The 26,743-nt window shown below is 44.1% G+C and overlaps 1 protein-coding gene across 6 annotated transcripts in view; it reads left to right on the top strand.

Moving 5' to 3' along the window:
- Window positions 1-20,136, top strand: part of Trio (trio Rho guanine nucleotide exchange factor) — a 331,000-nt gene extending 310,864 nt beyond the window's left edge. For 4 of the 6 annotated variants that reach the window (XM_078018036.1, XM_078018031.1, XM_078018037.1 and 1 more), the window contains 11 exons: window positions 857-1,034; window positions 3,551-4,356; window positions 8,510-8,757; window positions 10,112-10,250; window positions 11,062-11,089; window positions 11,291-11,453; window positions 11,825-11,946; window positions 14,068-14,146; window positions 16,234-16,434; window positions 17,933-18,071; window positions 18,659-20,136. In XM_078018036.1, the coding sequence (XP_077874162.1) occupies window positions 857-1,034; window positions 3,551-4,356; window positions 8,510-8,757; window positions 10,112-10,250; window positions 11,062-11,089; window positions 11,291-11,453; window positions 11,825-11,946; window positions 14,068-14,146; window positions 16,234-16,434; window positions 17,933-18,071; window positions 18,659-19,207 (2,652 nt within the window). In that variant the 3' untranslated portion in view covers window positions 19,208-20,136. Of the gene's footprint in view, window positions 1-856; window positions 1,035-3,550; window positions 4,357-8,509; window positions 8,758-10,111; window positions 10,251-11,061; window positions 11,090-11,290; window positions 11,454-11,824; window positions 11,947-14,067; window positions 14,147-16,233; window positions 16,435-17,932; window positions 18,072-18,658 lie in introns of those variants that run through there. The other 2 variants (XM_078018041.1, XM_078018046.1) reach the window with 2 other exon arrangements.
- The last annotated feature ends 6,607 nt before the right edge of the window (window positions 20,137-26,743 follow it).

Raw genomic sequence — 26,743 nt, 5'->3', positions numbered from 1 at the left:
TGGTTTTTAGGTTATTTGCATATTCTGGTTTTGATATTACAATAAAATATCTTGGGGATGGGATCTGAGTCTAAATACAAAATTCACTTACTTTCACACACACTTTAAACACAGCCTGAAGGTAGTGCTATGCCATATATTGAGTGTGCCTGCATTTTGACGTAACACATCAAATGAGGTCAGGTGTGTAGTTTTCCATTTGTGATGTAATGTCAGTGCTCAAAAAGTTTCAAATTTCGTTTTAAGGGTACTCAACCTACAATAGTTTCTGAGGCAGTAAAAATGGCAGCTCAACCAAAAAATAGTTGTTTATGTTTTGAAAGGATGAAATTCATTTTGCACTTGGCCTCTGGGGACAAATGTGCTTTGATTTTTGTATTGGAGTAAAGGTCATGTAATATAATTTACCTTCTTACCCATTTTTAAGCATATACCACAGTGATATTGAAAGTGTATTTACATTGTTGTACCATCACCACTTTCAGTCTGCAGGACTCTTTTCTTCTTACAGAACTGAAACTTTGTAGCCATTAGACACTAAATCTCCACTGTCCCCTTACCCCAGCCCTGGGCAGCCCCATTCTACTCTCTGTCTCATGGAGTCGACTATTCTGGGACCTCATATAAATGTCTTTTTGTGTCTGGCTTCTTGTACTTTAGTTTGTCAGCAGAAAGTTTCCAGAGTTAACCTGTGTTCATTGCATGGGAAGGCTATGCACGTGAGCCTTTGTTTCTGTCAAGGCTGAATAGTACTTTACTGTACACATCACCACATTTTATCTGTTCGTTGGTGGATGGGTACTTGGGTTGCTCCTACATCTTAGCTATTGTGAACAATGCTTTGATTTTTTTTAAGGTGAGTTGCCTTTGCCTGGAGGAAAATGTGGAAAATGATCCATGTAAATTTGCTCTGACATCAAGGACAGGTGACGTGGTAGAGACCTTCATTTTGCATTCATCAAATCCAAGTGTCCGGCAAACATGGATCCATGAAATCAACCAAATTTTAGAAAACCAGCGCAATTTTTTAAATGGTAATGTGTGTTCTGTGACTGTGTGTATGTGTGTGTTTGCCGGGTTTTGTTCATGACTAAGAGGCTCAGTGGTCACTCCAGGTGAACTGGGCTGACTGGGCTTCTCGAAATAACCACACAAGAGACAGAAATACCTTTTTCTTTGGAGGTCGCTGTGACAGCTCCTCTGACCTTAAGGGTCCACAGGAAGAGAGAAAGAGAGAGCATGCACTGACCCCTTTTATTGATGAGAAGCCATTCAAATGAGGCAAGGGGTCAAGTTTCAGGGGGCTGAGTCTAGCTTCATGATGTCTGCTGTCAGCAGGTTGACTGACATCTAGGTAGGTCACACCCAAGGGCACAATAAGATGAGGGGACACACAAAAGGTATTTCCATGGAACATTCTATCCCAAACAGGGCAAGGGGTTATATTACAAAGGAACAGGTGAGCATAGCTCCACCCATGGGCTGTAGCAAGACACGCCCATACACGAGACACAACACCATCCCTCGAACCTAAGAAGAGTGGGGAAGTCCTGCTGCATTTCTGCTACTTGGACACCTCAAAACACCCAGCCAGACAGTGTGACTCAGTCACATGAAAGGTTGGTCTTCCACATATGTTCTTTCCCTAGTGTACATGTTTATGTTTCTCATGTTTATGTCTCCCATTCATGTTAAAAATAATGACTGAACTTAACATACATTTTTCTGTGGCAAATACTATTATTGTGCCCAATTTATAGATGAGGAAATTGAGACACAAAGTGGATTAATAGTTTGCCCAGAGTCCCTACGGTTGTTGGTGGCAGTCAGGATTGGGATCAGCCATCAAGCTCCCTCACAACTGTGCTGTTCCATTCTGTTTAGTACAGAATCTCTACTGCCCTGTCCCTAGAAGCAGGATGCACAAGAATGTAAGATGGAGCTTGCCAAGGATGTTGAAGATGTTGGCAAGTGTATTGCACACCCAAACCTCCCTTCCTCATTCAAAACAAGGCACAGTTTTACCCTTCCCAGTTTCCATGACTCAAGTGATCATAGAGGAGCTGTAAAACCAAAATAGATAGGACGCACTAGTTACCCCTTCATACATGGTCATCTCCTTGTGACTCTTGGCTTGAATTTAGTGATCAGTGGAAAGCTTGGAGAATTGAGTCAGCATCTGTATGCTGTTTAATTCTCTTTTCTGTGTCCTTTTTTTAGCTTCCATGCTCCATACTTGTGCCCCAATCCAGGAGGGTATGGTAATGTCTCTGTCCTAAGAAAACCACTTCTACACCTTGCATGACATTCTAAATCCAGGAACAGAAGCACTCAGGGAATCTAAAGTCATGTGGCCCTTTTAGCCCAGTGGGAATCAGCTGCCTGAGTATCCACTCCAGTCTTCTTCTGTCCAGTTCTGGCTAATAATTGTTTTCATTTGCCATAGAATTGGATCCTCTGGCTATGAGTGAATACAGGTCTTCTAAACATTGTTCCTAAGTGTTGCATTAAACACCAGTTCATCACAGAGGATTGGGAAATTGCCGGGCTTCTGTAATTATCTTTAAAATAGAATAAACTGCCCCATACTGCAAGCATGATTAGGCTATGATGTTGAAGGTTACTGATGCCGTGCAATGTAGGTGATGATGATGATGATAATAAAGATCCTGAATGGGGCAGGGGCAGCCGCCTCCTCGCTCTCTGCCTACTCCTCTGAGAGGCTGGGGCCTGCACAGTTGTGAAGGGCTTCTGGTGCCAGGATGCCTTTTAACATTTGCCAGGGAGTCCCAGGCGGGGACACTGCATCTAACTGTAATAATCCACAAAGGTTTGAACACCTTAAGAATTTGGGTTAGGGTTTTCATGTATATCTTATTTGGCATGATTCCTGTGTTCTCCTACAGATGACTGTCTGATACAACAAAATCACTGAAGCTGAGAGAGAGCTTCCTGACCATCAAGGGCCTAGTGGAGCTCTTTACTCCCCTTGTCTAGTTTGTCCAACCTGCAAAACAGAGGTGGTTTATACAGTCACCACCAAGTGGGGTAATTGAGAGGTTATTTCACCCTCTGCCAGTTTCTTCTTTTGTCTACCTACTCTCTGGCTTAAAGAGGACCTTTATAAAAAGTTGCACTAACCTTTCCCACTGCAGAGTTCTAGCCGGCTCTATCTCAACAATATGCTGGGCTTCCCATTGCCAGTAGCCGCTGCCCAGGGGCTCTACCTGCCTGCTCTGGGAAACTGAAGTCTCACAATCTGGTCCTCTCTCCTACTGCCTTCTCTTGCCACCCACCACGGTCCCCTCCATAGAGTCATTTTAACTCTTCAAGGAACAGAGTGCACTGAGGCCGTGTCTCCCCTTCACTGCTGGTGGTGTGGGCCTGCAGTTGTAGGAAGTGTGGATGTTTGCAGGCCATGGTGACTAGGTGACTACAGGCTGCCCAGCACTTCCTTCTGGTTGGATGACGTGCTTTTTCCTCTGCCCAGTGGTTTGCTTTTTCTTGTGCCCTGACTGAGTCTCTTCTGCTGTGTCTTGCTTGGTTACAGCCTTGACATCACCCATCGAGTACCAGAGGAACCACAGCGGGGGCGGCGGCAGTGGCAGCGGGGGCAGCAGCAGCGGGGGTGGGGGCAGCAGCGGCGGGGCCTCCGGTGGTGGTGGCAGCAGCCATGGCAGTGGTCCCAGCAGCTGCAGCAGTGGCCCCAGCTCAAGCAGAAGCAGGCCCTCCCGGATCCCACAGCCTGTCAGACACCACCCCCCTGTGCTGGTCTCCTCTGCAGCCTCGAGCCAGGCAGAGGCAGACAAGATGTCAGGTATGTCTGCTCCCAGCCCCTCACTGCCTCCTCCCAGCAGCAGCCTGGCCTTTGAGGCCAGCCTCGGCCAACCCAGCAGGCTCCCCTTGAGCGGAGACTCAGAAGGTCCTGAGCGAGAAACGGAACCCATCCCCAAGATGAAGGTGATGGACAGCCCCAGGAAAACCTCCGGGAACACTTCCGGTGCAAATCAAGATGGAAATGCCAAGGACGCTCGGGGGAACCTGGGCCCTCTGCCCCTGAGCAAGCCCAGACCTGGGGCCATCTCGCCTCTGAACTCTCCTCTTTCTACCACAGTCCCTTCTCCTTTTGGAAAGGAGCCCTTTCCCCCCAGCAGCCCCCTACAGAAGGGGGGCTCCTTCTGGAGCTCCATCCCCTCCTCCCCGGCAAGCCGGCCGGGCTCCTTCACTTTCCCGGGGGACAGCGACTCCCTCCAGCGGCAGACACATCGCCACACAGCCCCCAGCAAGGACACGGACCGCATGAGCACGTGCTCCTCAGCCAGCGAGCAGTCCGTGCAGTCCACCCAGAGCAACGGGGTAAGAACACCAGGGAGCCTGCGCCCGCCTGCCCTGCCGCCTCTGTCACGCCAGCTCTTCTAAACCTGTGTCGCCGTGGCTCTCCACTCTGCTCCGTACTAACTCCAGCTCTCCAGTGCTGTGTGGCAGTCATCACCTTCTCCAGCACTCCTGTGCACTGCCCAAGTAGACACCTCTGTGGCTTCTCTGTGTGTGCAGTGTGTGTCCGTGCCCCAGGGGCCTGGACGGACGCACACAGGCACCAAGTGAACGCAGACACTTCTAACCCTTCCTGGGACCGTGGACAGCACCCGCTTTCATCTCTACTAACTTGCTCCTTGCTTTGTTCGTGTCTCCTTCGTAAGAGAAAGCATATTATTAACCTTCTGAATGCAGCACCTATCAGTCTCTTTAGTTTTCCAGCCAGCAGAGTATCTTGGAACTTCCTTTTTAGCCCCTGCCTTCTGTGCACACTTTTTTAAGGAGTCCTTTTTCCTGCTTTCTACCTCCTACTTAAATGAAATCTGTACACTTTAAGCTTTTGCTCATCGCTTGATTTTGCTCTTTTATGCCTTAAATTATCTTTGCAGCATTTTTTGCTCATCCAATGAAAAAAAAAATTCCCTCAAGAAAACTTCCAACAGCAACTGAAAGCAAATTAAGATGGCAAAATGGGGGGAAGGAATCTGCCCAGTGGGAATACTTCTCCAGCCCAAGTATCACTCTGGAGAAGAGACACTGGCCCCTGGGCCCCTGGAGACCTGCTCCTGCACAGGCTGCCAGAATGCCTGGTGTCTGTCCAGCAGAGGGCGCAGCGGGCAGGCAGGAGGTTCTGCGGAGGGGTGTTGTGGCTCATTTTGCTGTCACTCACGTTGTGTTCTCAAGCATAGGGTGGCTGTGCTGGGTTTTCCCCCCATTCTGTGGCTTCCTCACTGTCCTCCAGTGTTTCCCACACAGCAGACGGCCTGGCCCATAACACTTTCCTGAAGGCATGCGTGAGTGAATAGAACTGTTCTAATGAGTGTATGTTTGATTGCTTTATAAATTTTTAAATACATTTCCCTAAAAGGGTCTGTGTCTCTCTTTGTGTATGTATGTGTATATGTGTATATATATATATATATTTATAAAATCTAGCTTCCGCATGTCTCGCCCTTTCCTCTGGACTTCTATTAATCGCATAGTTGGGTTGATCTTATTCTTTTGTATTACTTTTTGTTACTTATTTTGCTAAACTGTATTTACTTGAGGAATAATTTAAGATATGGGTCTTGATACACTTATTTACACTCAAATTTTACTCTCAAAAATGGTTGGGCAGGGGTCATCTAGTGGATGCCCCAGCAGCCTCACTGTCCCCCAGAGCTAGGAAGCCTCCCAGCTTGATTGAAAATGCCAGGTGGCAGTGAGCATCTGAACAGACTTCAGTCAGAAAGAAGGTGCAGACAGCCTACTAGCAGCTCTGTGTCTACTCGGTGTGCTGGCATGGCTTAACAGCTGTGACCCGTACAGAATCAGCGAGTTGACATCTTTTGAGTTCATCCTAACCCAAACATTTGGCAGTAAGCACAAGAGGAAACTTCAGAGTCTCTGTCAGACTACTGTCCCAGTGCAGGAGCCAGTGCTGGCCATCTCTGGACACTCCTGAGTAGATCTGGATAAAAAGGTCTCAACCAGCTCCGCCCCAAGACATTCACCTAAGACAAGACACCGTCAATGGGTAGCACCTGGTGCAGAGAGTTTGGGGTTTGCTTTCTGCCTCATACTTTTTTTATTTTTATTTTTATTTTTTTGGTGGTGGTGGTGGTGGTAGGTAACCAGGAAAGAGAAATTGTCAAGAGTGTTTTAGATAGTCAAAATGCCTTACAGAAATGGCCTGGAAGCCTAGGAAAAACTTGAGGCCCAAAGCAGGGATTTGAAAATATCCTCTTCAGAATTTTAGTTAAAAGGAGCTACTGTCTAGCTTCTACCAATTTGAGCTCCTAGACCACCTGGCTGGTCAGCAGAGGCCTCCTTCCCCCTTGAGCACTTCTGTGGAGCTGTCAGTGGTTACAGCCAAACAGCCATGCCTAGTCCAGGGCCCAAATCCTTCTTCCCCCTCTAGATGGGTACCTTCTGCAAAGTTTTGTTGAGGCCAGACCAGGTGGAGTGAATGTGAATCAACCCAAAACATGACCATATTGGCCTTTCCTGAGGCTCTGTGGTGTGGCTTTTCTGCCTTGGCCACCTAGGTAGCATTAAAGATACACACATTTGGAAGTCACTCCTAGCCCTCCCTTTCTCTCACTGGCTGGTAACCTGTGCAGACTCACCCCCCACACACACTCTAAGGGGCTGATGTCATGCCCACTGGCAAGGTGATTGTGAGAATTAAGGGAGATAGATTTGAAATGCCTAACACATAGGTTGTGTTCAAAAAATAATAACTGCTATGATTATGATAGCAAAATACTCAAATTATAGCCTGGTATGATGTATTACCCAAAGCAGCTATGGTCACAGAAGTTTTGTGTTTACATTTTCTAGCACTTTTGGCCCTGTAATCAAAGAACTTTTGGGTGTTGCCATTTCAGTCAAAATATTAAAGTACATGCTTTAAGTATGGACTAGTATAAAGGAATAGGCAGAGGCCAAAGCCTGACATGCTTAGCAGCCACTGAGCCACTGAGCTGAAGGGTCACCGGCAAGTAGTGCACATTTATGAGGGACAGGAAAGAGCAGACTCCTCCTTGGCAGAGATGGGCAGCAGCTCCATCTCATTCTATTTAAATATCCTCTGAAGCACTCGGTGCATAATAATGGTCTTTGGAATTCCCAGTGACTGGCTTGTTGGCTTTCCCAGGCTGAGCCTCATATGTGTTTCATAAGTGTCCCCTCCACCATCTCAGGACATCAGTCAGGGATCTATTCAACGTGTCCTGACACAGGCTCCATGGACAGAGCTGAGAGAGCAGGTATGTCAGGGTTGTCTCCCGCCCAGGGATGGAACTCTCAAGTGAGTGTAATCCAGAGAGTCCTGCAGAGGCTGGTACCTTTGGAGCCCTGGTCATCATGGGAGCATTTGAGAACAAGCTCATGGAGATAGGATTCTAGATGCCATTTCCCACATCCTAACTTGATAGAGGGCACGTGGGCAAGAGTAGCTCATGAGTTGGCAGTAGTCTCAACTCTGTTTCTCCTACCCTGGAACAATAGGTCACTTTTTAAATAAAAGCTGGGAAAAGATAACTGCTGTTTGTTTCTAATCAGCAGCTTGCACCCCTTGGCTTCTGGGCCTGGGTAGGTAGCCTGAAGAAATGATCTTTGTTTTACAGTCTTGGCTCATTAACTGAGTCACCCAACAGTTAGGAAGTGCCTACTATATGTCAGTCACTGGGTACTGACTGGGACTGCAGGATGAGGGCAGGGTAGGCATCCCTGAAGGTCTCTTCCCAAAGTTTTGAGTTGCAACACCAGAGGCAAGTAATCCTGTGATGCTTTAGCACACGTTCTCATGGCAACAGTGCCTTGGGGGTAATGGAATCAGGAAGCAATAAGGGAAGCATCCACCAAGGGACATACAAAGAAGACAGAGCAACTGTCCCTAAAAGCGGAATAGCAGTTGATTTCCCTTTCAGGTGTTCCACATTCTTCTTTCTGAAAGGAAAGAACAGAAATGGTTAGGCAGGACAGCAGCCTATGATCCTGGAATATATGTTCCCAATGAACATTTTATCTGGAAGCTTTAGGGATGTCTTCCTTATCTAATCTATTGGGCAGTGAGCTGAAGTGCCACTCTTTGTGCTTTTAAATTGAATACTGAACAGTTACATCACTGCATTTGGTGAAGAATAACCCAACATGGCTTCAGCTTAAGGACTCAGCCTCTTCTGGGTGGGCAAAAGGAAGATGGACCATAATATCATGAAGCTTCCAAAGAAGTGTTGTCATGGCAGTAGTGTTTTAAAGATTGTTTCTAAATTGCTGTCCAGAGAAACCCTGATTTTCACTTATTGAAAAAGATGTGCTAAGTTAGCTACAGAGAGTGTAAAGGAAAAGTTGGGAGTGGCTCCGTGTCTGTCTGGTGAGCCTTGCTCTGGGGCCTGGTGCTGTGGTGCACTGACCAATGACGTCATGCTGCCAGCTCTCAGCTCAGTTCCTATCTACCTTTTTTTCTTCATGTGTCCCTCTACAGAGTGAAAGTAGCAGCAGTAGCAACATCTCCACCATGTTGGTGACACACGATTACACGGCAGTGAAGGAGGATGAGATAAACGTCTATCAAGGAGAGGTCGTTCAAATTCTGGCCAGCAACCAGCAGAACATGTTTCTGGTGTTCCGTGCCGCCACTGACCAGTGCCCCGCAGCCGAGGGCTGGATTCCGGGCTTCGTCCTGGGCCACACCAGTGCAGTCATCATGGAGAACCCCGACGGGACTCTCAAGTGAGTGTAGTTGGGGAGGCCAGCCCCATGTGGCAGCCAAGGGAAAGAGGAACCCATGCACATGGAACATTAAGACTGGAAGGATGAGACTTGGAAGGGAAAGCTATACCAATATCTGTGCATGTAGGCTCACCTCTCAGAAAACATGTGACCAGAAGCAAAGACAGACAGTTCTTCTGGAGAGAAGAATGTATGTAGCCTAACAGTTGTAGCTTAACAGTTTCCTTTAATAATCTGTATTTAGAAATATGTGGCTTTTTCAGATCACAAATAAATCCCTGGAGGTTTTGGGTACAAGAGAGGGGTTTCTAAGGACCCCTGACAGTCAGGAAGTTTGCTGGGCACATCATGAAGATACTTGTTTGCTAGGCTGCAGGGAAAGTCCTGTGTGATTCTTTTACCATCCTGCTTTACACACTGGAAGATAATTCATTTAAAGAAACTTAAAACTGATTTTTCTGCATTAAATGGTTTGTTGATGTTTTGTTTGTTTGTTTGTACCAGGGATTGAATCCAGGGCCACTTAACCATTAAGCCATATCCCCAGCCTTTTTTATGTTTTATTTTGAGACAGGGTCTCGCCACCCAGACACTGCAAAAACCACCCCTCCCTCCCCATGACAGTCCCTTGTCCTGTTTCTCCTTGATGCCCAGAAAGTTGACTCTAGTACATTGTTAAAGAATCCTGTCTTGCAGTTTTTCATATGTCAATTACAGTGAGTGGACTTGAAAGATAAAAGTCACATTTTGTGCTTTGTTTCCTCAAAATATAGTCTTGGACCCTGTATTAGGGTTCTTTAGAGAAACAGAACCAATAGGAGGGAGAGGGGAGTGAGAGAAAAAGAGAGAGAGATTGAGATTATAAGGAGTTGGCTCATGAAGTTCTGGAGACTAGCAAATCCAAATTCCAACAGTGCAGATGAAGCCTGAGGCAGTCTGCTAGAGAATTCCCTCTTGCTAGGAAAGCCAGACTTTCGTTTTGGTCATGCCTTTGAATGACTGGAAGAGGGAGTCCTAACAGGATTAAGAGAGAGTGATCACTTTACTGATTAAAATTATCATCTCAGTGAGAAATACCCGGAATGTTTGACCAAACATCTGAGCACCCTGTGGCCAGGTCAGGTTGACACAGAATTAACCATCACAGGCACCTTTGTATTTTAATCCTTAAAACTTAAGTTAAGAAATTATTGATTTTACCTCCCATTTCTTGGGTATCAGTGGAGATCTCTGTTACTGAAGGGTCTTCAGTCACTCCAACCAACTTGAAGTGAACATCCTGACTCTCTCTGATGCTCTCAGGTATGATTTGCTGAACATTGGGAAGGCGCAATACTGTTCTTTCTCTCCCTAGGAAGTCAACATCTTGGCACACAGCACTCCGTTTAAGGAAAAAATCTGAGAAAAAAGATAAAGACGGCAAAAGGGAGGGCAAGTTAGAGAATGGTTATCGGAAATCCCGGGAAGGGCTCAGCAACAAGGTATCTGTGAAGGTAAGTGAGAATCCCCTGTGTTGTCCCTCCTTGAGCAGGGAGGGAGAGACACTGCAGACCCACAGCCTGTACTTGCTTGGGAATGCTCTCCCTCACATCACACCATGCCTCCCTCTTGCCCTGCGAGCAGTATGTTGGCAGGGGGAGGCATGGTGTGATGTGAGGGAGAGCAGTATGCACAGGGATGCCTACATACCAGCATACCAGGAACCAGGTCTGCACCTATACATCTCCCCAGGTGCACATAGAGCTTCAAAGGATATAGTTAAGTCCTCAGGTGAAGCACAGAGACTAAGTGCAAAGAAACTGTGGCTTAGTCTTCCCTGTTCTCAGAGGGGAAGTGAGAAGGTGCAGGTTCTGTGGCTTTAACAAGTTCCCTCAGAGGTGGCCTCAGTCAGTCTGAAGCCTCTGTAATCAAGTTGCCTGAATCCGATGGGAGTTCTGCCTGGAAGAAAAGAAAAAATCTCCTGAAAGCAACCCAAGCAACCCTGGGGAAGAACTCTGACCCTTCTGCATTAGGAAAGGCTCAAGGGCCAGCTGGATCCGCCCATTAGGGTGAGAGATATGGACATCTCTGAGTTTAAGGACTATGTTTGTGGGTAGGAAGAAAAAACTCACCCAAATTGGTCTGATAAGAAGTTTGGGGTGCTTTTAGCAGCAGTGAACAGTGGTCTATGTGGATTGACACCCAAGCAGCCAATTCATGTTTCTGTTCATTTTCCAAAAGGAAATGTAGCCCTGGAATCAAAGTAATCTTCCTGAAAATGACTCATGTTTTTGGTTAATACCTTTTATGCCTTTTCCATTTCAGCTTCTCAATCCCAACTACATTTATGATGGTGAGTTCTGCCATTTTTCCTCTAAGAGTTCATAGGTCTGTGGGGCATTTCAGAACACTCAGGTACAGACTCTGGAGAGGGTTTCCTGGGTGCTCTAGGCTTGGGCAGCATCTTAGGATTTACTAGTTCGTTAGGGATGCTTGGAGGGTGTAGGGGAGGAGCCAACGATAACTGGCTTTAACCAGCTTGTTTCTCCTCCAGTTCCCCCAGAATTCGTCATCCCATTGAGTGAGGTCACGTGTGAGACAGGGGAGACCGTTGTTCTTAGATGTCGTGTCTGTGGCCGCCCCAAGGCCTCAATCACCTGGAAGGGCCCTGAACACAACACCTTGAACAACGACGGCCACTTCAGCATCTCCTACAGGTAATGGCCCACTCGGGGGGGGGGGGGGGGGTCACTGGCTGGGAGCACAATCTTGCTACATGGTGAGTGGAAATGCCTCTTTACTGTGAAGGACATAATTTCCATGGATGCTGTAACATTCAGCCTGTTTATGAAGGCACAGTTCATTTTTCTCTTCATCTTCCAAAAGGAAACGTAGCCCTGGAATCAAAGTAATCTTCCTTAAAATGGCTCATGTTTTTGGTTAATACGTATTCCACATGTGCAATACAATCTGCTTAAAATTCCTCATAAGTGCTAGATCTCCTAACTGCCTGTGGCCTGGAGGAATTTAGAACTGGTGCCCAGAGTGCTAAACTTTCTGATGCCCAGTGTGTCCTTTTGTGTGCCAGTGACTTGGGGGAGGCCGCTCTGAAGATCATTGGTGTGACCACGGAAGATGATGGCATCTACACATGTATTGCTGTGAACGACATGGGTTCAGCCTCATCTTCAGCCAGTCTGAGGGTTCTAGGTAAGTACCTGAGCTGTGGGACACAGCTGCCAGGAGTCTAAAGCCAGTGTGCCCCACACTTGTCAAAGCCTGAAATTCAAACTAAGTCACTTACAGAGCCTTCCAAAAGAGAGGGGCAAATAGCAGATAATTGTTGGGGATGTGCCAGGGGAGCATCCTCTTGGCACCTCACAGGAGTGCAGGGGAAACCCTGCACAAGTGAAAGGGCAAAAGAGGAGCAAAGGGGAGGGAAAAGCCCAGGTAACAAGGGTCCAAAATGCCAGGTTGCTGCAGAAGTCCTGGGAACACCTGGGAACATGGTGAAAGCTGTGTTCTTTTGCCACTGGCAGCTGGTCTCTTGATTGCAGCTCACAGATTTAAGATTCTTTTTACAGAAAAAGTACAGAACATCTTACTTTCCTTTGGGTATATATGATGTTAGATTCATTACTAACAAGTGATATTCATTGGCACTTGTGTAATAAAATCATGTCTATGTTTTCAGTATATTTATATTATGAACTTTATAAAAACTGTGAACATTCAGTAAAGACACTGAAGCCGTGATTCCTCATGTTGTGAAAGGAAGACAAAGCTTTGAGGCTTTGTGGCCCTGTGATCAAGAGCAGACTATCTAAAGCATTACTGCCCTTGAGAGCAAAACAGAAGATTAAAGTTTTATATGTTAAATATTTTTATATAAAATATTTTTTATGATTTTTAAAATATCTTTATAAAATATTTATATTTTATATATTAAAGTTTTATATTTTTCCTAGAAAAATAAAAGTAAAATTAATTTTACTAAAATATGTAATTTTATTTAGAATATCTAGGTTTTTATTATTTCTTTATTAAATTTTTTAATTTATATATGACAGAGGAATGCATTACAATTCTTATTACACATATAGAGCACAATTTTTCATATCTCTGGTTGTATACAAAGTATATTCACACCAACTCGTGTCTTCATACATGTATTTTGGATAATGATGTCCATCACATTCCACCATCATTTCTAACCCAATGCCCCCTCCCTTCCTCTCCTACCCCTCTGCCATATCTAGAGTTCATCCATTCCTCCCATGCTCCCCCTCCACTATGAATCAGCCTCCTTTTATATCAGAGAAAACATTCAGCATTTGTTTTTTGGGGATTGGCTAACTTCACTTAGTATTATCTTCTCCAGTGCCATTCATTTACCTGCAGATGCCATGATTTTATTCTCTTTTATTGCTGAGTAATATTTCATTGTGTATATATGCCACTTTTTTTTAATCTATTCATCTGCTGAAGGGCATCTAGGTTGGTTCCACAGTTTAGCTATTGGGAATTGTGCTGCTACAAACATTGATATGGCTGTGTCCCTGTAGTATGCTGTTTTTAAGTCCTTTGGGTATAGACCGAGGAGAAAGATAGCTGGGTCAAATGTCTGGTTCCATTCCCAATTTTCCAAGAAATTTCCAAACTGCTTTCCATATTGGCTGCACCAATTTGCAGTCCCACCAGCAATGTATGAGTGTATCTTTTTCCCCACATCCTCACCAACACTTATTGTTGTCTCTTCATAATAGTTGCCATTCTGACTGGAATGAGATGATGAACATTTTTTCATATATTTGCTGATTGATTTTTATTCTCTTCTGAGAAGTGTCTGTTCAGGTCTTTGGCCTATTTGTTGATTGGGTTTTTGTTGTTGTTGTTGTTTTGTTTTTTGGTGCTTAGCCTTTTGAGTTCTTTATATATCCTAGAGATTAGTGTTCTGTCTGATGTGTGAGGGATAAAGATTTGCTCCCAAGATATAGGCTCTCTATTCACCTTGCAGATTGTTTCTTTTGCTGAGAATAAACTTTTTGGTTTGAGAACATCCCATTTATTGATTCTTGATCTTAATTCTTGGGCCAAAGAAAGTTGGGACCTAATTTTAATAAGAAATCAATGTTTTATAAAGTATTCCTGCCTGAGACATTTTGCCTTCTTTCTTCATGTTAAGTCTCATTAATCCAGTACTTAGATTACTCACAATTTGTCTTCACTCAGATGAGCCACATCTCAAATGCTCAGAGATGTGGGTCTGAGACTCCTTACCAAGGAGCTCCGCTGAAAACTCACTCAGAGAAGATGCTACTCTTTTTGCAGGTCCAGGGAGTGATGGGATCATGGTGACCTGGAAAGACAACTTTGACTCCTTCTACAGTGAAGTGGCTGAGCTTGGCAGGTACAATGTAAACCCCAAAGCCTCTTTCAAGAGAGTACATTTATATAGTTAAACGAGGTGTATTTCCATTGGTGGAAGTTAGTGTCTTGCATTTGAGGGGTAACCTCTTGTTACATTTGATTAGTTAGTCACTGGGGAGGGAAAGAAGCTGTTGTCAGCTAGAGTTCCCACAGAAATGAAGGCCTAATGTCATAAGCCGTCACTGATGGGATGAACTTGGTTCCTGCTTATGCATCTAGAACAGTGCTACTATGCACCACCCTTGGGAGAGTTCAGAGCAGAACCACTCACAGGCTTCTTGTAGGACTTGATTCTCTCATAGACTTCTAGTTGAGAAGGGCTGAATGTGTCCTTTGGGTTTCAATTGTGTCTGGAGATTTAAAGGAATTATAACATAATTAGACAAGAGTATCAGGATCTTTTTGACCAAACCAAGGGAGAAGTTTCAGCGTAGAAACCACAAGTCAGAGGCAGTCAGACTATGGTGACTTGGCAATGCCACAGCCAGCCAGGTTCCTTCTAGCTCTGGCTCTGCCATTCGTAGTACACACCACTCACCCCATCTGACTATGTGTCCCATGGATAAGAGAGGAAGGTCAGGAAGCATGACTACAGTGTTAGTCAGCTTTTCATCACTGTGACCAAAAAACCTGGCAAGGACAACTCAGAGGAGGAAAAGTTTATTTTGACTCGTGGTTTCAGAGGCTTAGTCCAAGGTGGTCCAAGTCCATTGCTCTGGGCGCAAGGTGAGGCAGAACATAGTGGCAGAAGGGCATGGTGGAGCGCTGCTCTGTTCATGGTAGCCAGGAAGTAGAGGAAGAGTCCACAGGGAAGAGCAACCTTTCCAGGGCTCTCCCCCAGTGACCCACCTTTTCCAGCCATGTCCCATCTGTCTACAGTTAGCACCCACTTTCTCCATTCAAACTAGGTTAGGCTGATCAGGTTATAGCTCTCTTAATCCAGTCATTTCACTCCTGATTATTGCTACATTGTCTCCTGAAGTTTGGGGGAACATCTCATATTCAAACCACAATTGTGAAGTTGTCCTACATTCCTGTGTCCCGGTTGTTTGTCTGCCAGTTATGCATTGCTGTGTAACAAGTCACACCCCCACTTGCTATCCTAATGGTAGTGGTGAGTTACTCCTCATACCACTCTGGATTGACTGGGAAGGCATTTTGTTGGCTTCTCCTGCAAAGTCTATTAAGGCTCTATGTCAGAAACCAACAGCTGAACTTCCTCCATATTGTGCAGGCAGAACAAGTCACCAGACAACCACCCAGTGACTGGGAGGGGAGAAGACACTCCATCCACCTCCCATGGGGAGAAGAGCAAACAGGGAGTAGTACCCCTAAGCTCCCATTACCTGCCCTGGCCCTACCACACTTTTATTATAGTCCTTGTGTTCAGAGTATGCTTAGCCTCCCTCAGCCCCAGGTCTCATGCTACAAGGCAGCAAGCATAGGCCTGAGATGGAGAGTTAAGGTTAAGAGAGTTAAGGTGCATCCTGGCCTGGGCAGGTGCATCTCTGGGTAAAACTCCAGAGACCATGAGCTGGCATGACTTGCCTGTCCTACCAGGGTATGGCCAAGCGAGGGACTGCAGATGTTCCTTTCAGCAAGTGTGGGAGGGGTACACTGCTCAGGAGGCATCAAGAAGTTCATCCTCAGCCTCTGCACATCATGCCCAGAGCTGTACCTGTGGACAATGGTAGAAGCTGCCTGGTGAGACTAAGGCTCTCTTGTGCTGTCACTTCTGCCACATTTAGTGGTCAGGAAGTCACAGAGCCTGCCAGAAAAGGCATGAGAAATGGAGGCTGCCACTCAAAGGGAGGAGTGGCAGCTGTGCCACGGAGGGCCTGGACGCACTCAGGATTTGGGCTTCCCAACATCAACACTCCCCACAGCATGGCCTGGGAAAAGCTAGAAGGCTCAGGTGTTTGCTAATGTCTTGCTGTTCGTGGACATCACTGAGTAATCCTTAGGCCTGTGCACAGGGTTGAGTCACTGTGCCATGGAGGCAGCCTCTGCCTGTTCTTTCACATACCTCACAGTACTCTGGAGACGATCTTCTCTGTCTGTTCATAGGGGCAGATTTGCTGTCGTTAAGAAATGTGATCAGAAAGGAACCAAACGAGCAGTGGCCACAAAGTTTGTGAACAAGAAGTTGATGAAGCGTGACCAGGTCACCCATGAGCTTGGCATCCTGCAGAACCTCCAGCACCCGCTCCTCATTGGCCTTCTCGACACCTTCGAGACCCCCACCAGCTACGTCCTGGTCTTGGAGATGTGCGTGCACTCCTGATTCTCCTCCCTGCTTTGGTCCCTCAGCCTCAACTCAGAACACGTTTGTTGATTTGTTTGTTCTCCAAGGATAGAAACTAGGTTTTTAGAATTCACAGAACTTATAAAATATGACCACAGAGACGGCAGCTTTGGAGCTTTCCAGTCCAGGCGGACTGGAAAGAGAGAGCTGTCCAGGGACAGTCCAGCCTGGTGCAGACACCAGCACCACCAGGGCCTAGGCTGTTCTCCACCCCACCAGGGCTCCACAGAGAGGCCAGCCTCTGGCCACTCCTGATGGCCTGAAGTTGACCTGATACCTGACACCTGCCTGTGGCAGGTGTGCTCAGTGAGGTGAGAGTGGTCTTGCCAAGACCAGCTTGTGGCCACTCCTTCAGGCATCAGCTCAGGGCTGGCTAATCCTGTCTTTGAGGACTCCTGTCAAGTGGGGGCTGGTAGAAAAGGGAGGGCCAGATGCACTTTCCCTGGAGAACTCCTGCCCCTGCCAAAGCAGCTTCCCTGGTGCTGTTGTACCATTTCAGAGAATGATTCAGCCTATTTATAAAGAAAGAATGCTCAAAATTGTGACGCTGGAGAAGCTGTTCCCACTGGGGCAGTTTCACCTCCAGAGATAATTGGAAACATCTGGAGATTTTCTTTGTTTTTGTTCTTTGCAGCTCAGGAGAGGGTGCTGTTGGTTTTAATGAGCAGAAGTGGGGTACCTGCAAAGGCACAGGACAGCCTCCAACCAAGACTTACCCTACCCCATGCCATACGGCCAGGCTGAGACCCCAGCCCTTGCCACATTCTAATCTCCAAGAAACATTTGTGTTTTTTCAATATTAGGAGTGAGTTCAGGGCTGGTGTGTAGCTCAGTGGTAGAGTACTTGCCTAGCACGCGTAGGCCCTGGGTTCCACCCACAGTATGCAGGGAAGCAAAGGTGAGTTCAGAGTAGGTGCTGTGTTGCCCTGTAATCTGGCTCTTAACTACACATCTCTTCTAGCCTTCACGTGGCCCAGTTTACAGATAGGAATCTAAGTCTGAGGGAGGTGGGGTAATCCCCTGACTTCAAACACAGATATCTAGAGTGTTGCTGCGTGCCAGGCTCTGCCCTGGTGCATGCCACATCATCTTCCATTGACAGGCGCAGGGTTGAATCCCTGACCATCCCTCTCGACCACCCAGTTCCTGTAAAGACCCAGATACCTCCTTCCATATTTGCATATTCACAGTGAGTCAAAAGTCTCTCCAGGGCTGGGGATGTAGCTCAGTTGTTAGAGTGCTTGCCTGGCAGGCACAAGGCCCTGGGTTCAATCCCTAGCACCACACACACACACACACACACACAAAAGGCACTCTTCTTGTCTAGTCACACCGTACAGTGAAGATACAATCCTGAGGTACTTATAAAACATTCACAGTGGGGGGCAGGTCCATGGTGCATTTGTTACTAGCCTGAGGAAGTCTGTAAATTCATGACAATGACCATTCCTACCTCTGTAGGGCTGACCAGGGTCGCCTCCTGGACTGCGTGGTACGATGGGGAAGCCTCACTGAAGGAAAGATCAGAGCACACCTGGGGGAGGTTCTGGAAGCCGTCCGATACCTTCACAACTGCAGGATAGCACACCTGGACCTAAAGGTTGGCAGACCCAGGGCTGGACAAGGGTGGGTCTGACCTCAACCAGCTTGGCCACATGACACCTGAGCCTGTCCTCCAGAGCCAGGCCAAGAGCTCTGGGGACCTGTGGGAAATGGTAAGGAGTGGAGGGGGATAGGATCATGGATTCCTGGTCTGTTTCTAAGAGTTACATTCAGTGATAGACACAATCAGTAAAATACCAGGTAAACATTTGAACCTTCTAACTTTTCATGACACTTTGAAGAAGTTCCTGTGAATTTTACTGAGGTGGCTTGGGACCAAGTTCACTGCTAATTTACAAAGAAAAGTAATGCTCTAGTGCTGGGAGGTAAAGTGAACATCCGGGGTGCTTATTGTTTAAGAATTCAGAGACAGCTGGTCTGTGCTGAGCTGGGGCAGCAGTTCCTCTGTTAGCACTTTTCCTCTTTGCCTGGGCCTGTGCTAAAATGTTCTTCCTGTTCTGCACAGGCAGTGTGTTCCAGTCGACGTCACAGGTGCCTTTTACCTCTCCATGGCCTGCTGACAATCAGAGTAATCTTGAAATCAGGTATGTTTGAAAATGACAGTTGTCTTATTCTGTATTCTAGCCTGAGAATATTCTGGTGGATCAGAGTTTAGCCAAGCCAACAATTAAACTGGCTGACTTTGGAGATGCTGTCCAGCTCAACACGACCTACTACATCCACCAGTTACTGGGGAACCCTGAGTTTGCAGCTCCTGAAATCATTCTTGGGAACCCTGTCTCCCTGACCTCGGACACATGGAGTGTTGGAGTGCTCACGTACGTGCTTCTTAGCGGTGTGTCCCCCTTCCTGGATGACAGCGTGGAAGAGACCTGCCTGAATATTTGCCGATTAGACTTTAGTTTCCCAGATGACTACTTTAAAGGAGTTAGCCAGAAGGCCAAGGAATTCGTGTGCTTCCTCCTGCAGGAGGACCCTGCCAAGCGTCCCTCGGCTGCACTGGCTCTCCAGGAGCAGTGGCTACAGGTGGGCAACGGCAACGGCAAAGGCTCGGGCGTCCTCGACACGTCCAGACTGACCTCCTTCATTGAGCGGCGCAAACACCAGAATGATGTTCGACCTATTCGTAGCATTAAAAACTTTCTACAGAGCAGGCTTCTGCCTAGAGTTTGACCTATCTTGAAGTTCTTTCTCATTCTCTTTCACCTGCCAATCAGCTGTTAATTTGAATTTTGAAGAGGAAAAAAAACAAACCTAACTGACCAGCTGCCAGTATGTTCATCGTGTGAAATTGCATTCCAAGTAAGCTGTGCTCAGCAGCGCTTGGACTCTGAGCTGCAAGCTGCGCTGGGGTGGAGGACCTTCACTTACACTCTGCAAAGGCAGAGATCGAGTTGCTGTATCACAGTATTTTATTCAGGTTTCTGCAAAAAATAATAATAATAATAAGACTTTTTTAAGCAAACATGGATAGAATTTTGCAAATTTAACATTTTCAAGATTTATTCAAAGAAAAAATGCCTATGTTCAACCACTGGTGTTAATGAACAAAAACAAAGATACTGTGCATCTCCAGGGCAGACTCGCCCAGGTGATAGCCACTCCCATGGCCTTGGCTAGCGCTCTGCGTCCACCTGGCGCTGAGATTTTCCAGCCACCTCGTCTGATGCGTCTAACAGGACGCCAGACTTGGCTTCTGAAACGTACATTCAACCTCAAACTTTTGCATAAAATAGAATGAATCGTTTTGCTCTGATGAAATGTAGGCCTTACTTGTATATAAGACTGTTTCTGCCTTCAGTCTGTCATTCCCTGCCCTCTCCACACCTTCCCTTCTCCTGGGGCCTTCCTCTGAGAGTTCAAGGGTCTACTCATCAAATCAAGACACCAAGTTAGGTCCAGCCCTCTGCCCCCTTCCCATCCTCACCCCAAGCCGTCAGTCAGATTGTTGAGCACTACAGTCAGATGAAAATACTGTAAATGCACTCATTGGGGGTTTTTTGGTTTTATTTCATATCATGTGCAATGTTGTGGCTTTAACATTTTATGCAACTATTTATGAAGACCTCTGTTGTACCTGTAATAAATATATAGAAAAAGCACATACTTCGTACAGTGAGCTTTATGGTTTTGTGTGTGTGTGTGTTTGGGGTTGGGGGGGGTCGTAGCCCTGTGCCATCAATTCAAGAAGACTTAACTCTTCGTGAAATTTGTCAGTTTTGAGGACTGTAAAAAGTGATTTCATACTCTGAATATAAAACTGGATAATAGGATAATGTTTTGAAATTTATTATGCTATTATTCAGAATGCCAAAGTATTTTTTTTTCCTAAAATCAGTCTGGACATTTACTACTTTTTAGACTTTTTGACATTCAACTTTCTGTACAAAAATTGGCTGGATTTTGAGCTTTTGGTAAGAAATTAAAGCCAATTTAGCACTGGCCGCCCTGAGGCTGGTCCCCAATGCCCGTGTCACTGTGGCAGAATGAGTGCTGGTGGGAGGGTTCTTCCAACAAAAGAGGCTGGGATTCTGGGCACGCTTGAATTTTTCTGGATACCTTTTTACCTTTATTGTTTGAAATACACTATAAAAGAGACCAGCCTGCTTCCCAAGCCAGCCAGACATCTGGGTCTTGAGCCATATACTGGCATAATTAAGCTTTGCAGCTTCCAATGTATTTTATTTATTCTTTTGTTGGGTTTTTGTTTGTTTCTTCTTGTAAAATTGTACAGAAACTTTTTAAAAGAAATTGGATTCAAAACTGGATGTGTATTCGTAACCTCATAACTTTTATTTGTGTATTGTTTCTTTTATTATTTCAGTTAAATTTTTACATTATTTTGCATGTATATTTCTTTGTACAGAGACCTTACATGTTTACACAGTATGATGTGATGTAAATATTTTATTTTGCCATCAGTTATTTTAAAAAATTAAACATATTTGCCTGATCTTTGCGTTAGGCCTTTTATTTAAATTGGTCACTGTTGAATCTGAAAGTGCTAAGGGAGAGACTGAGGCAGAGTCCTCTTACAGGTGGGAGAGGGTAGAATATTCTGGATTGGGTATCCCCTATACATGGCCAAAAATAGGAGTTGGTTAGGCTCCTGCAAATGGGTTCACAGAAATAATTCAAAACACTGGTATGTCACCATCATGTCAGCCAACTAGCAGGGCTATCACTCATCCCAATTAACAGAACTGGAGCAAAGGGAGGATCTGGGCTTGAAAACGTAAAGTTAACATTGCCATATACTCAAGAGGATAAAGCCCTTAGTGGTTCAAGCATGTTCAAGATTCTGCCCCTGTGGAGAAGATCCAGGGTCTACCTAGTCCATGGAGAAGATCCTGGGTCTACCTAGTCCGCAGAGATTCGCAGCCACTGCCTCCCTGGGTCTTTCTCTGCAGGGTCCTCTCCAGTGTGATTTCACAGCTCCTCTGACAGCAGGTTATTTTTTCTGATGACTGATATGGTCTCTCTTGAGGATTCTCTCCGGCTTTCCTTCTGAGATGGTGACTTTTATTTGGCACATCATAAAGAATAGGTTTCCATCTGCTGAAGTCCAAAGGGAATGCCAGAGTAAAGGGACATTTAAGCCAAGGTTTCTAGCCAGGAAGCTGACTTCCTGCGGTGCACCCCCCCTCCCTAGTCAAGAGAGAAGTAGAATTCAAAGTCATTTTAGTCCATTCTGCAGTGCAGCCTCAGGCCCTGGAGGGCTTGTGGTATTTTCCTTTTAACTGGACACCCTAAATGAAGCAGTTTTGCCTGTAAGATTAGAATAGCACACGCAACTCAAAGGTGCTCAGATGTTTGGTTTATCACGGTCACTAGATGTTTTGTTTTTTTCTCAAACGTTAAGATATTTTTATATACGTGTATAAATATTTTAAATCCCTGGACTCTCTATCCCTAAGGGATGGTTGTGGAGGTGGGAATCACCAGGATTTCAGTAGAATAAGTTATGAATGCCATCTGTGATTGCAACTGTTAACCTGAAGGAGACTAGAGCACTAGGAAGGAAGGTCCCACTCAGCCGGACATCTCTGAACCTACTGCTAGAGACCGAAATATCGAAAGGAACAACGAGGATGCTTCCCAGATTTACACATATTTATATGAGATTTACCTTACACAAATAAAGTGCACACATCCTAAGTAAGTAGCTCCATAAATACTTACGTATGTGAATATTTCTATCATCACCCACAGTGGCATAGGGAGCATTGCCATTACCCAGTACATCCCCAGAAGAAGTCCCTGCCACCAGAGGCAGACACTGTTCTGATCTCTGTCACCCGTAGGTGAGTTTGCCTTAGAACTTTATGTAAGAAGAGTCGCAGACTATGTACACATGCCATGGTAAGAAATGTGCCCTTTACTGAGTGATGGTCTCCTAAGGACTGATGCATCGTCACAGCCAGGACATTAGTCTAGAAGTAGTCAGGATGTGCAGCATTTCTATCTCCTGTTGCCCTCTTAGGGCCACACCCAGCCTCCCTTCTGCACCACAACCCCCTTCGACCCTGCCAGCCACTTGCCTGTGCTCCCTTATGCTGTGGTCATTTTGAGGCTATTCTATAAAAGGAATCATACTGCAGTAGCCTTTTGAGATAGGCTTTGTATTGAACATGATTCTCTGGCAATTCATCCAGGTGGTTGCATGGATCAGTGGTTTTTTCCCTTTTATTGTCAGTAATATTTCATGGTACAGATGGACCATAGTTAATCACCTACTGAAGGACATCAGAGATTCTGTGAATATTTGTATACAGATTTTTGTGCGAAGGTGAAGGTGGGATAAGAAAATTGGCAGATCATACTGTAATTGTGTATTTTATTTTTCTGCTTTGTGTTTTGTTTTGTTTTGTTTGGGGGATGCTGGGGATTGAACCTAGGGTTTGGGCATGCTATGCAAGCACTCTGCCACTAAGCTACATCCCAAGCCCACATAATTTAATTTTTTAAGAGACTGCCAAACTGTTTTCCATACCCTATCATTTCACATACCAGCAATGTGTGAGTACTCATTTCTTAACATCTTCATCAGCATTTGCTGGTATTACTATTTTTTAAATTTGCCCCATCAGACAAAGACAAACATATAATAATAAACACATAATAATAAATATAATAAACATATCTGTGATTCTAATTTGCATTTCCCTAAATGGCTTATGTTGAACATTTTTTGTGTACTTATTTGCTTATCTATATATCCTCTTCAGTGAAATGTTTGTTCATATCTTTTGCCCTTATTATATTTCTTGGTTTTAGTTGTTGAGTTTTGAGAGTTCTTTATTCATTCTAGACAGTAGTTCTTTGTGGAGACATGGACTCTGTAGAGTCGTCTTATCAGGGTCTTTCATAGAGAAAAAGGTTTTAATTTCAATGGGCTTGGTTTATGAGTGTTATGAGATCAAGCTTTTGGTGTTGAGTCTAAGAATTCTTTACCTCACCCTAATAAAGGTTTTTTTTTTTCCTAAAAAGTTCTAAACCTCACATATTACATTTAAGTCTGTTGTCCTCTATTCTGAGTTAATTTTGAAAAGATGAAGTTTAGGTTGAGGTTCTGTTTTGCATGTCCACTCATATCAGCACCATTGGTTAAGAAAAGGCTATCCTTTTTGATGTCAAAAATCAGTTGAGTCTACTTATATAGGATCATTTTGGGGTCAATTTCTGTTCTCTATTCTACTTACCTATTTATCCCTTGACCATTGCCAAACAGTTTTGATAACTACATATAGTCTTGAACACAGGTAAACTTACCATCCCACTTTACTTTTCTTTTTTCAAAATTGTCTTAGCTATTTGAATTCCTTCACCTTTCCATAGTTTTAGTATAGTGTTATCTATATCTTCAAAATACCTTTGGGGTTTTTTTTAATATCAATTTAGGGAAAATTGACATTTGGCTATGTTGGGTCTTCCAGTCTATGAATATAGTATATTTCCACTTAATTGGATATTCTTTGGTTTCTTTCATTGGAATTTTATACATTCACATGCTCTTTTATATGTTTGTTAGAATATGCCAGGTCCAGTGGCACACACTTGCAATCCCAGCAACTAAGGAGGCTGAGGCAGGAGGATTGCAATTTCAAGGTTAGCCTCAGCAACTTAGTGAGGTCCTAAGCAACTTAGTGAGACCCTGTCTCAAAAAAAAAAGGGGGGGGGTATGGGTGTAGTTCAGTGGTTAAGCACCTTTGGGTTATATCCCTGGTACAAAAAAAAAAAAAAAGAGGAGGAAGAATTATACCTAAGTATTTCTTTCTAAAGCAATTATAAGCATTGTATTTTTAATTTTAGTATCCATTTAGTCATTGCTACTATATAAAAATGCAACTAATTGTTTAATGCTTCTTATCTTTTATCATATATTTGCTTAACTTCCTTGTTCCAGAGAGTTTTTGTAGATTCTTTGGGATTTTCTATATAAACAATCATGCCATCTGCAAATAGAACCAGGTTTATTCCTTCCTTTTCAATCAGTATGCCTTTTGGGTTTTTTTCTTGCCTTACATCACTGACTAGAACTTATTCAATACTTAATTGAATATAAGTAGTGAAGGTGCATTTCCTCATCTTTTTCCTGATCTTTGATGGGAAGGCATTCCATCTGGCACCATTTCGTACAATGTTAACTCTAGATTTCTATAGGTGCTTTATTTTTTCTTCTTTTTTTTCATGTCTTTGTTGATGCATTATGGTGATAGTCATAGTGGGATTCATTGTTACATACATTATATTGTTACATGTAACATGATTTGATCCATGTTGTTCCCCGTATTTCCCCCTTTCCTTCCCCTCCTCTGTCCTAGGTTCCTTTCCTCTACTCCATGGTCTCCCTTACTATTTTTCTCCCTCTTTTCTAACTTCCACATGTGAGAGAAAAAATGTGGGAATTGAATTCCTGAGTTTGGCTTATTTCCCATAATATAATGTTCTCAAATTCCATCCATTTTCTTGTAAATGACATGATTTTATTCTTCTTTATGGCTGAAAAAAATACCATTGTGTATATATATCTCATTTTCCTTATCCATTCATCCATTGATATACACCTAAGTTGGTTCCATAGTTCAGCTATTATGAGTTGTGCTGCTATAAAATGAGTTTGCATGTATCGCTGTAGTATTCGGACTTTAATTCTTCAGGAAAATAACCAAGGAGTGGTATCACTGGATCATGTGTTGGCTTAATTTCTAGACTTTTAAGGAAACTGATTTCCACAGTAGTTGTACTAATTATGATTCTACCAATGGTATAAAAGTGTTCCTTTTGCCCCACCTTCTCTCTAACATTTATTATTGTTAATTGTGTCTTTTAAACAAGATCTCACTCAGATGCTGAAGCTGGGTGACATGGAAATTGTGATTCTCCCGCCTCAGTCTTCCAAGTCACTGGAATTACAGGTCTGCACCAACAGACCCAATTATTGCTTGTATTCTTGATGGCTGCCATTCTAATTAGAGTATGATGAAATCATAGTGTAGTTTTAATTTGCACTTTCTTAATTATGAAAGATGTTGAATATTTTTCTCATATGTTTGTTGAGCATTTTTATTTCTTCTTTTGAAAAGTGTCTCTTTAGTTCCTTTCCCTATTTATTGATTTATTTGGTGCTAAGCTTTTTGAGTTCTTTATATATTCTGAACATTAATCCTCTGTCAGACGGTAACTGCCAAAGATGTTCTCTCATTCTGTAGAGGTTCTGTCTTCACATATTTCATCATTTCCTTTGCTATGAAGAAGCTCTTTAATTTGATACCATCCCATTTATAAAATCTTGGTGTTGTTTCCCAAGCTTTAGGAATTCTGTTAAGGAAGTCATTATCTGAATATATTGGACCCCACATTTTCTTCTAGGAGTTGCATAGTTTCTGGTCTGATTCCTAGGTCTTATTTTTTAATATTTCTTTTTGTTGTCAATGGACCTTTATTTTATTTATTTACATGCGGTGATGAGAATCAAACCCAGTGCCTCACACATGCTAGGCAAGCACTCTACCACTGAGCCACAACGCCAGCCCTAATTCCTAGGTCTTTGATCCATTTCAAGTTGACTTTTATGCAGGCAGAGAGAGAAGGATCTAATCTCTTTCTTCTACATATATAACCAGTGTTCCAGCACCATTTGTAAAACCTATCTTTTCCAGAATGTTTTTGGCACTTTTGTCAAGGATTAGATGACTCCATCTGAGTGGGTTTGTCTCTGTGTTTTCTACTCTGTTCCTTTGGTCTGTGTGTCTGTTTTTATGCCAGTACCATGCACTTTTTGTTACTATATCTCTGTGGTAAAATTTGAAGCTAGATATTGCGATACTTCCAACATTGACATTTTTTTTTCTTAGAACCACTTTGTATATTCTGAGTCTTTTATTCTTTCAAGTGAGTTTAGGACTATTTTTTCTGATTAGGTGAAGAATATCATTGGTATTTTGACAGGGATTGCATTTGATCTGTAGATTGTTTTTGGAGATTTGGTCATTTTCACCGTATTAATTCTGACCATTCATGAGCAAGAAAGGACTTTCCATCTTCTAATGTTTTCTCCATTTTGTTTCATAGTGCTTTATAATTTTCATTGTAGAGGTCTTTCACCTCCTCTGTTAGATTTATTCCTATATTTGTTTCTTTGTTGTTTTTTCCCTTTGTTTTGTTTTTGAGGCTATTGTAAATGGGATTCATTTCCTGATTTCTTTC

Source organism: Ictidomys tridecemlineatus, chromosome 1, assembly GCF_052094955.1.
Source record: "Ictidomys tridecemlineatus isolate mIctTri1 chromosome 1, mIctTri1.hap1, whole genome shotgun sequence".
In the NCBI taxonomy this organism is placed as follows: domain Eukaryota; kingdom Metazoa; phylum Chordata; class Mammalia; order Rodentia; family Sciuridae; genus Ictidomys; species Ictidomys tridecemlineatus.
This window is presented reverse-complemented; position numbering and strand designations above follow the sequence as displayed.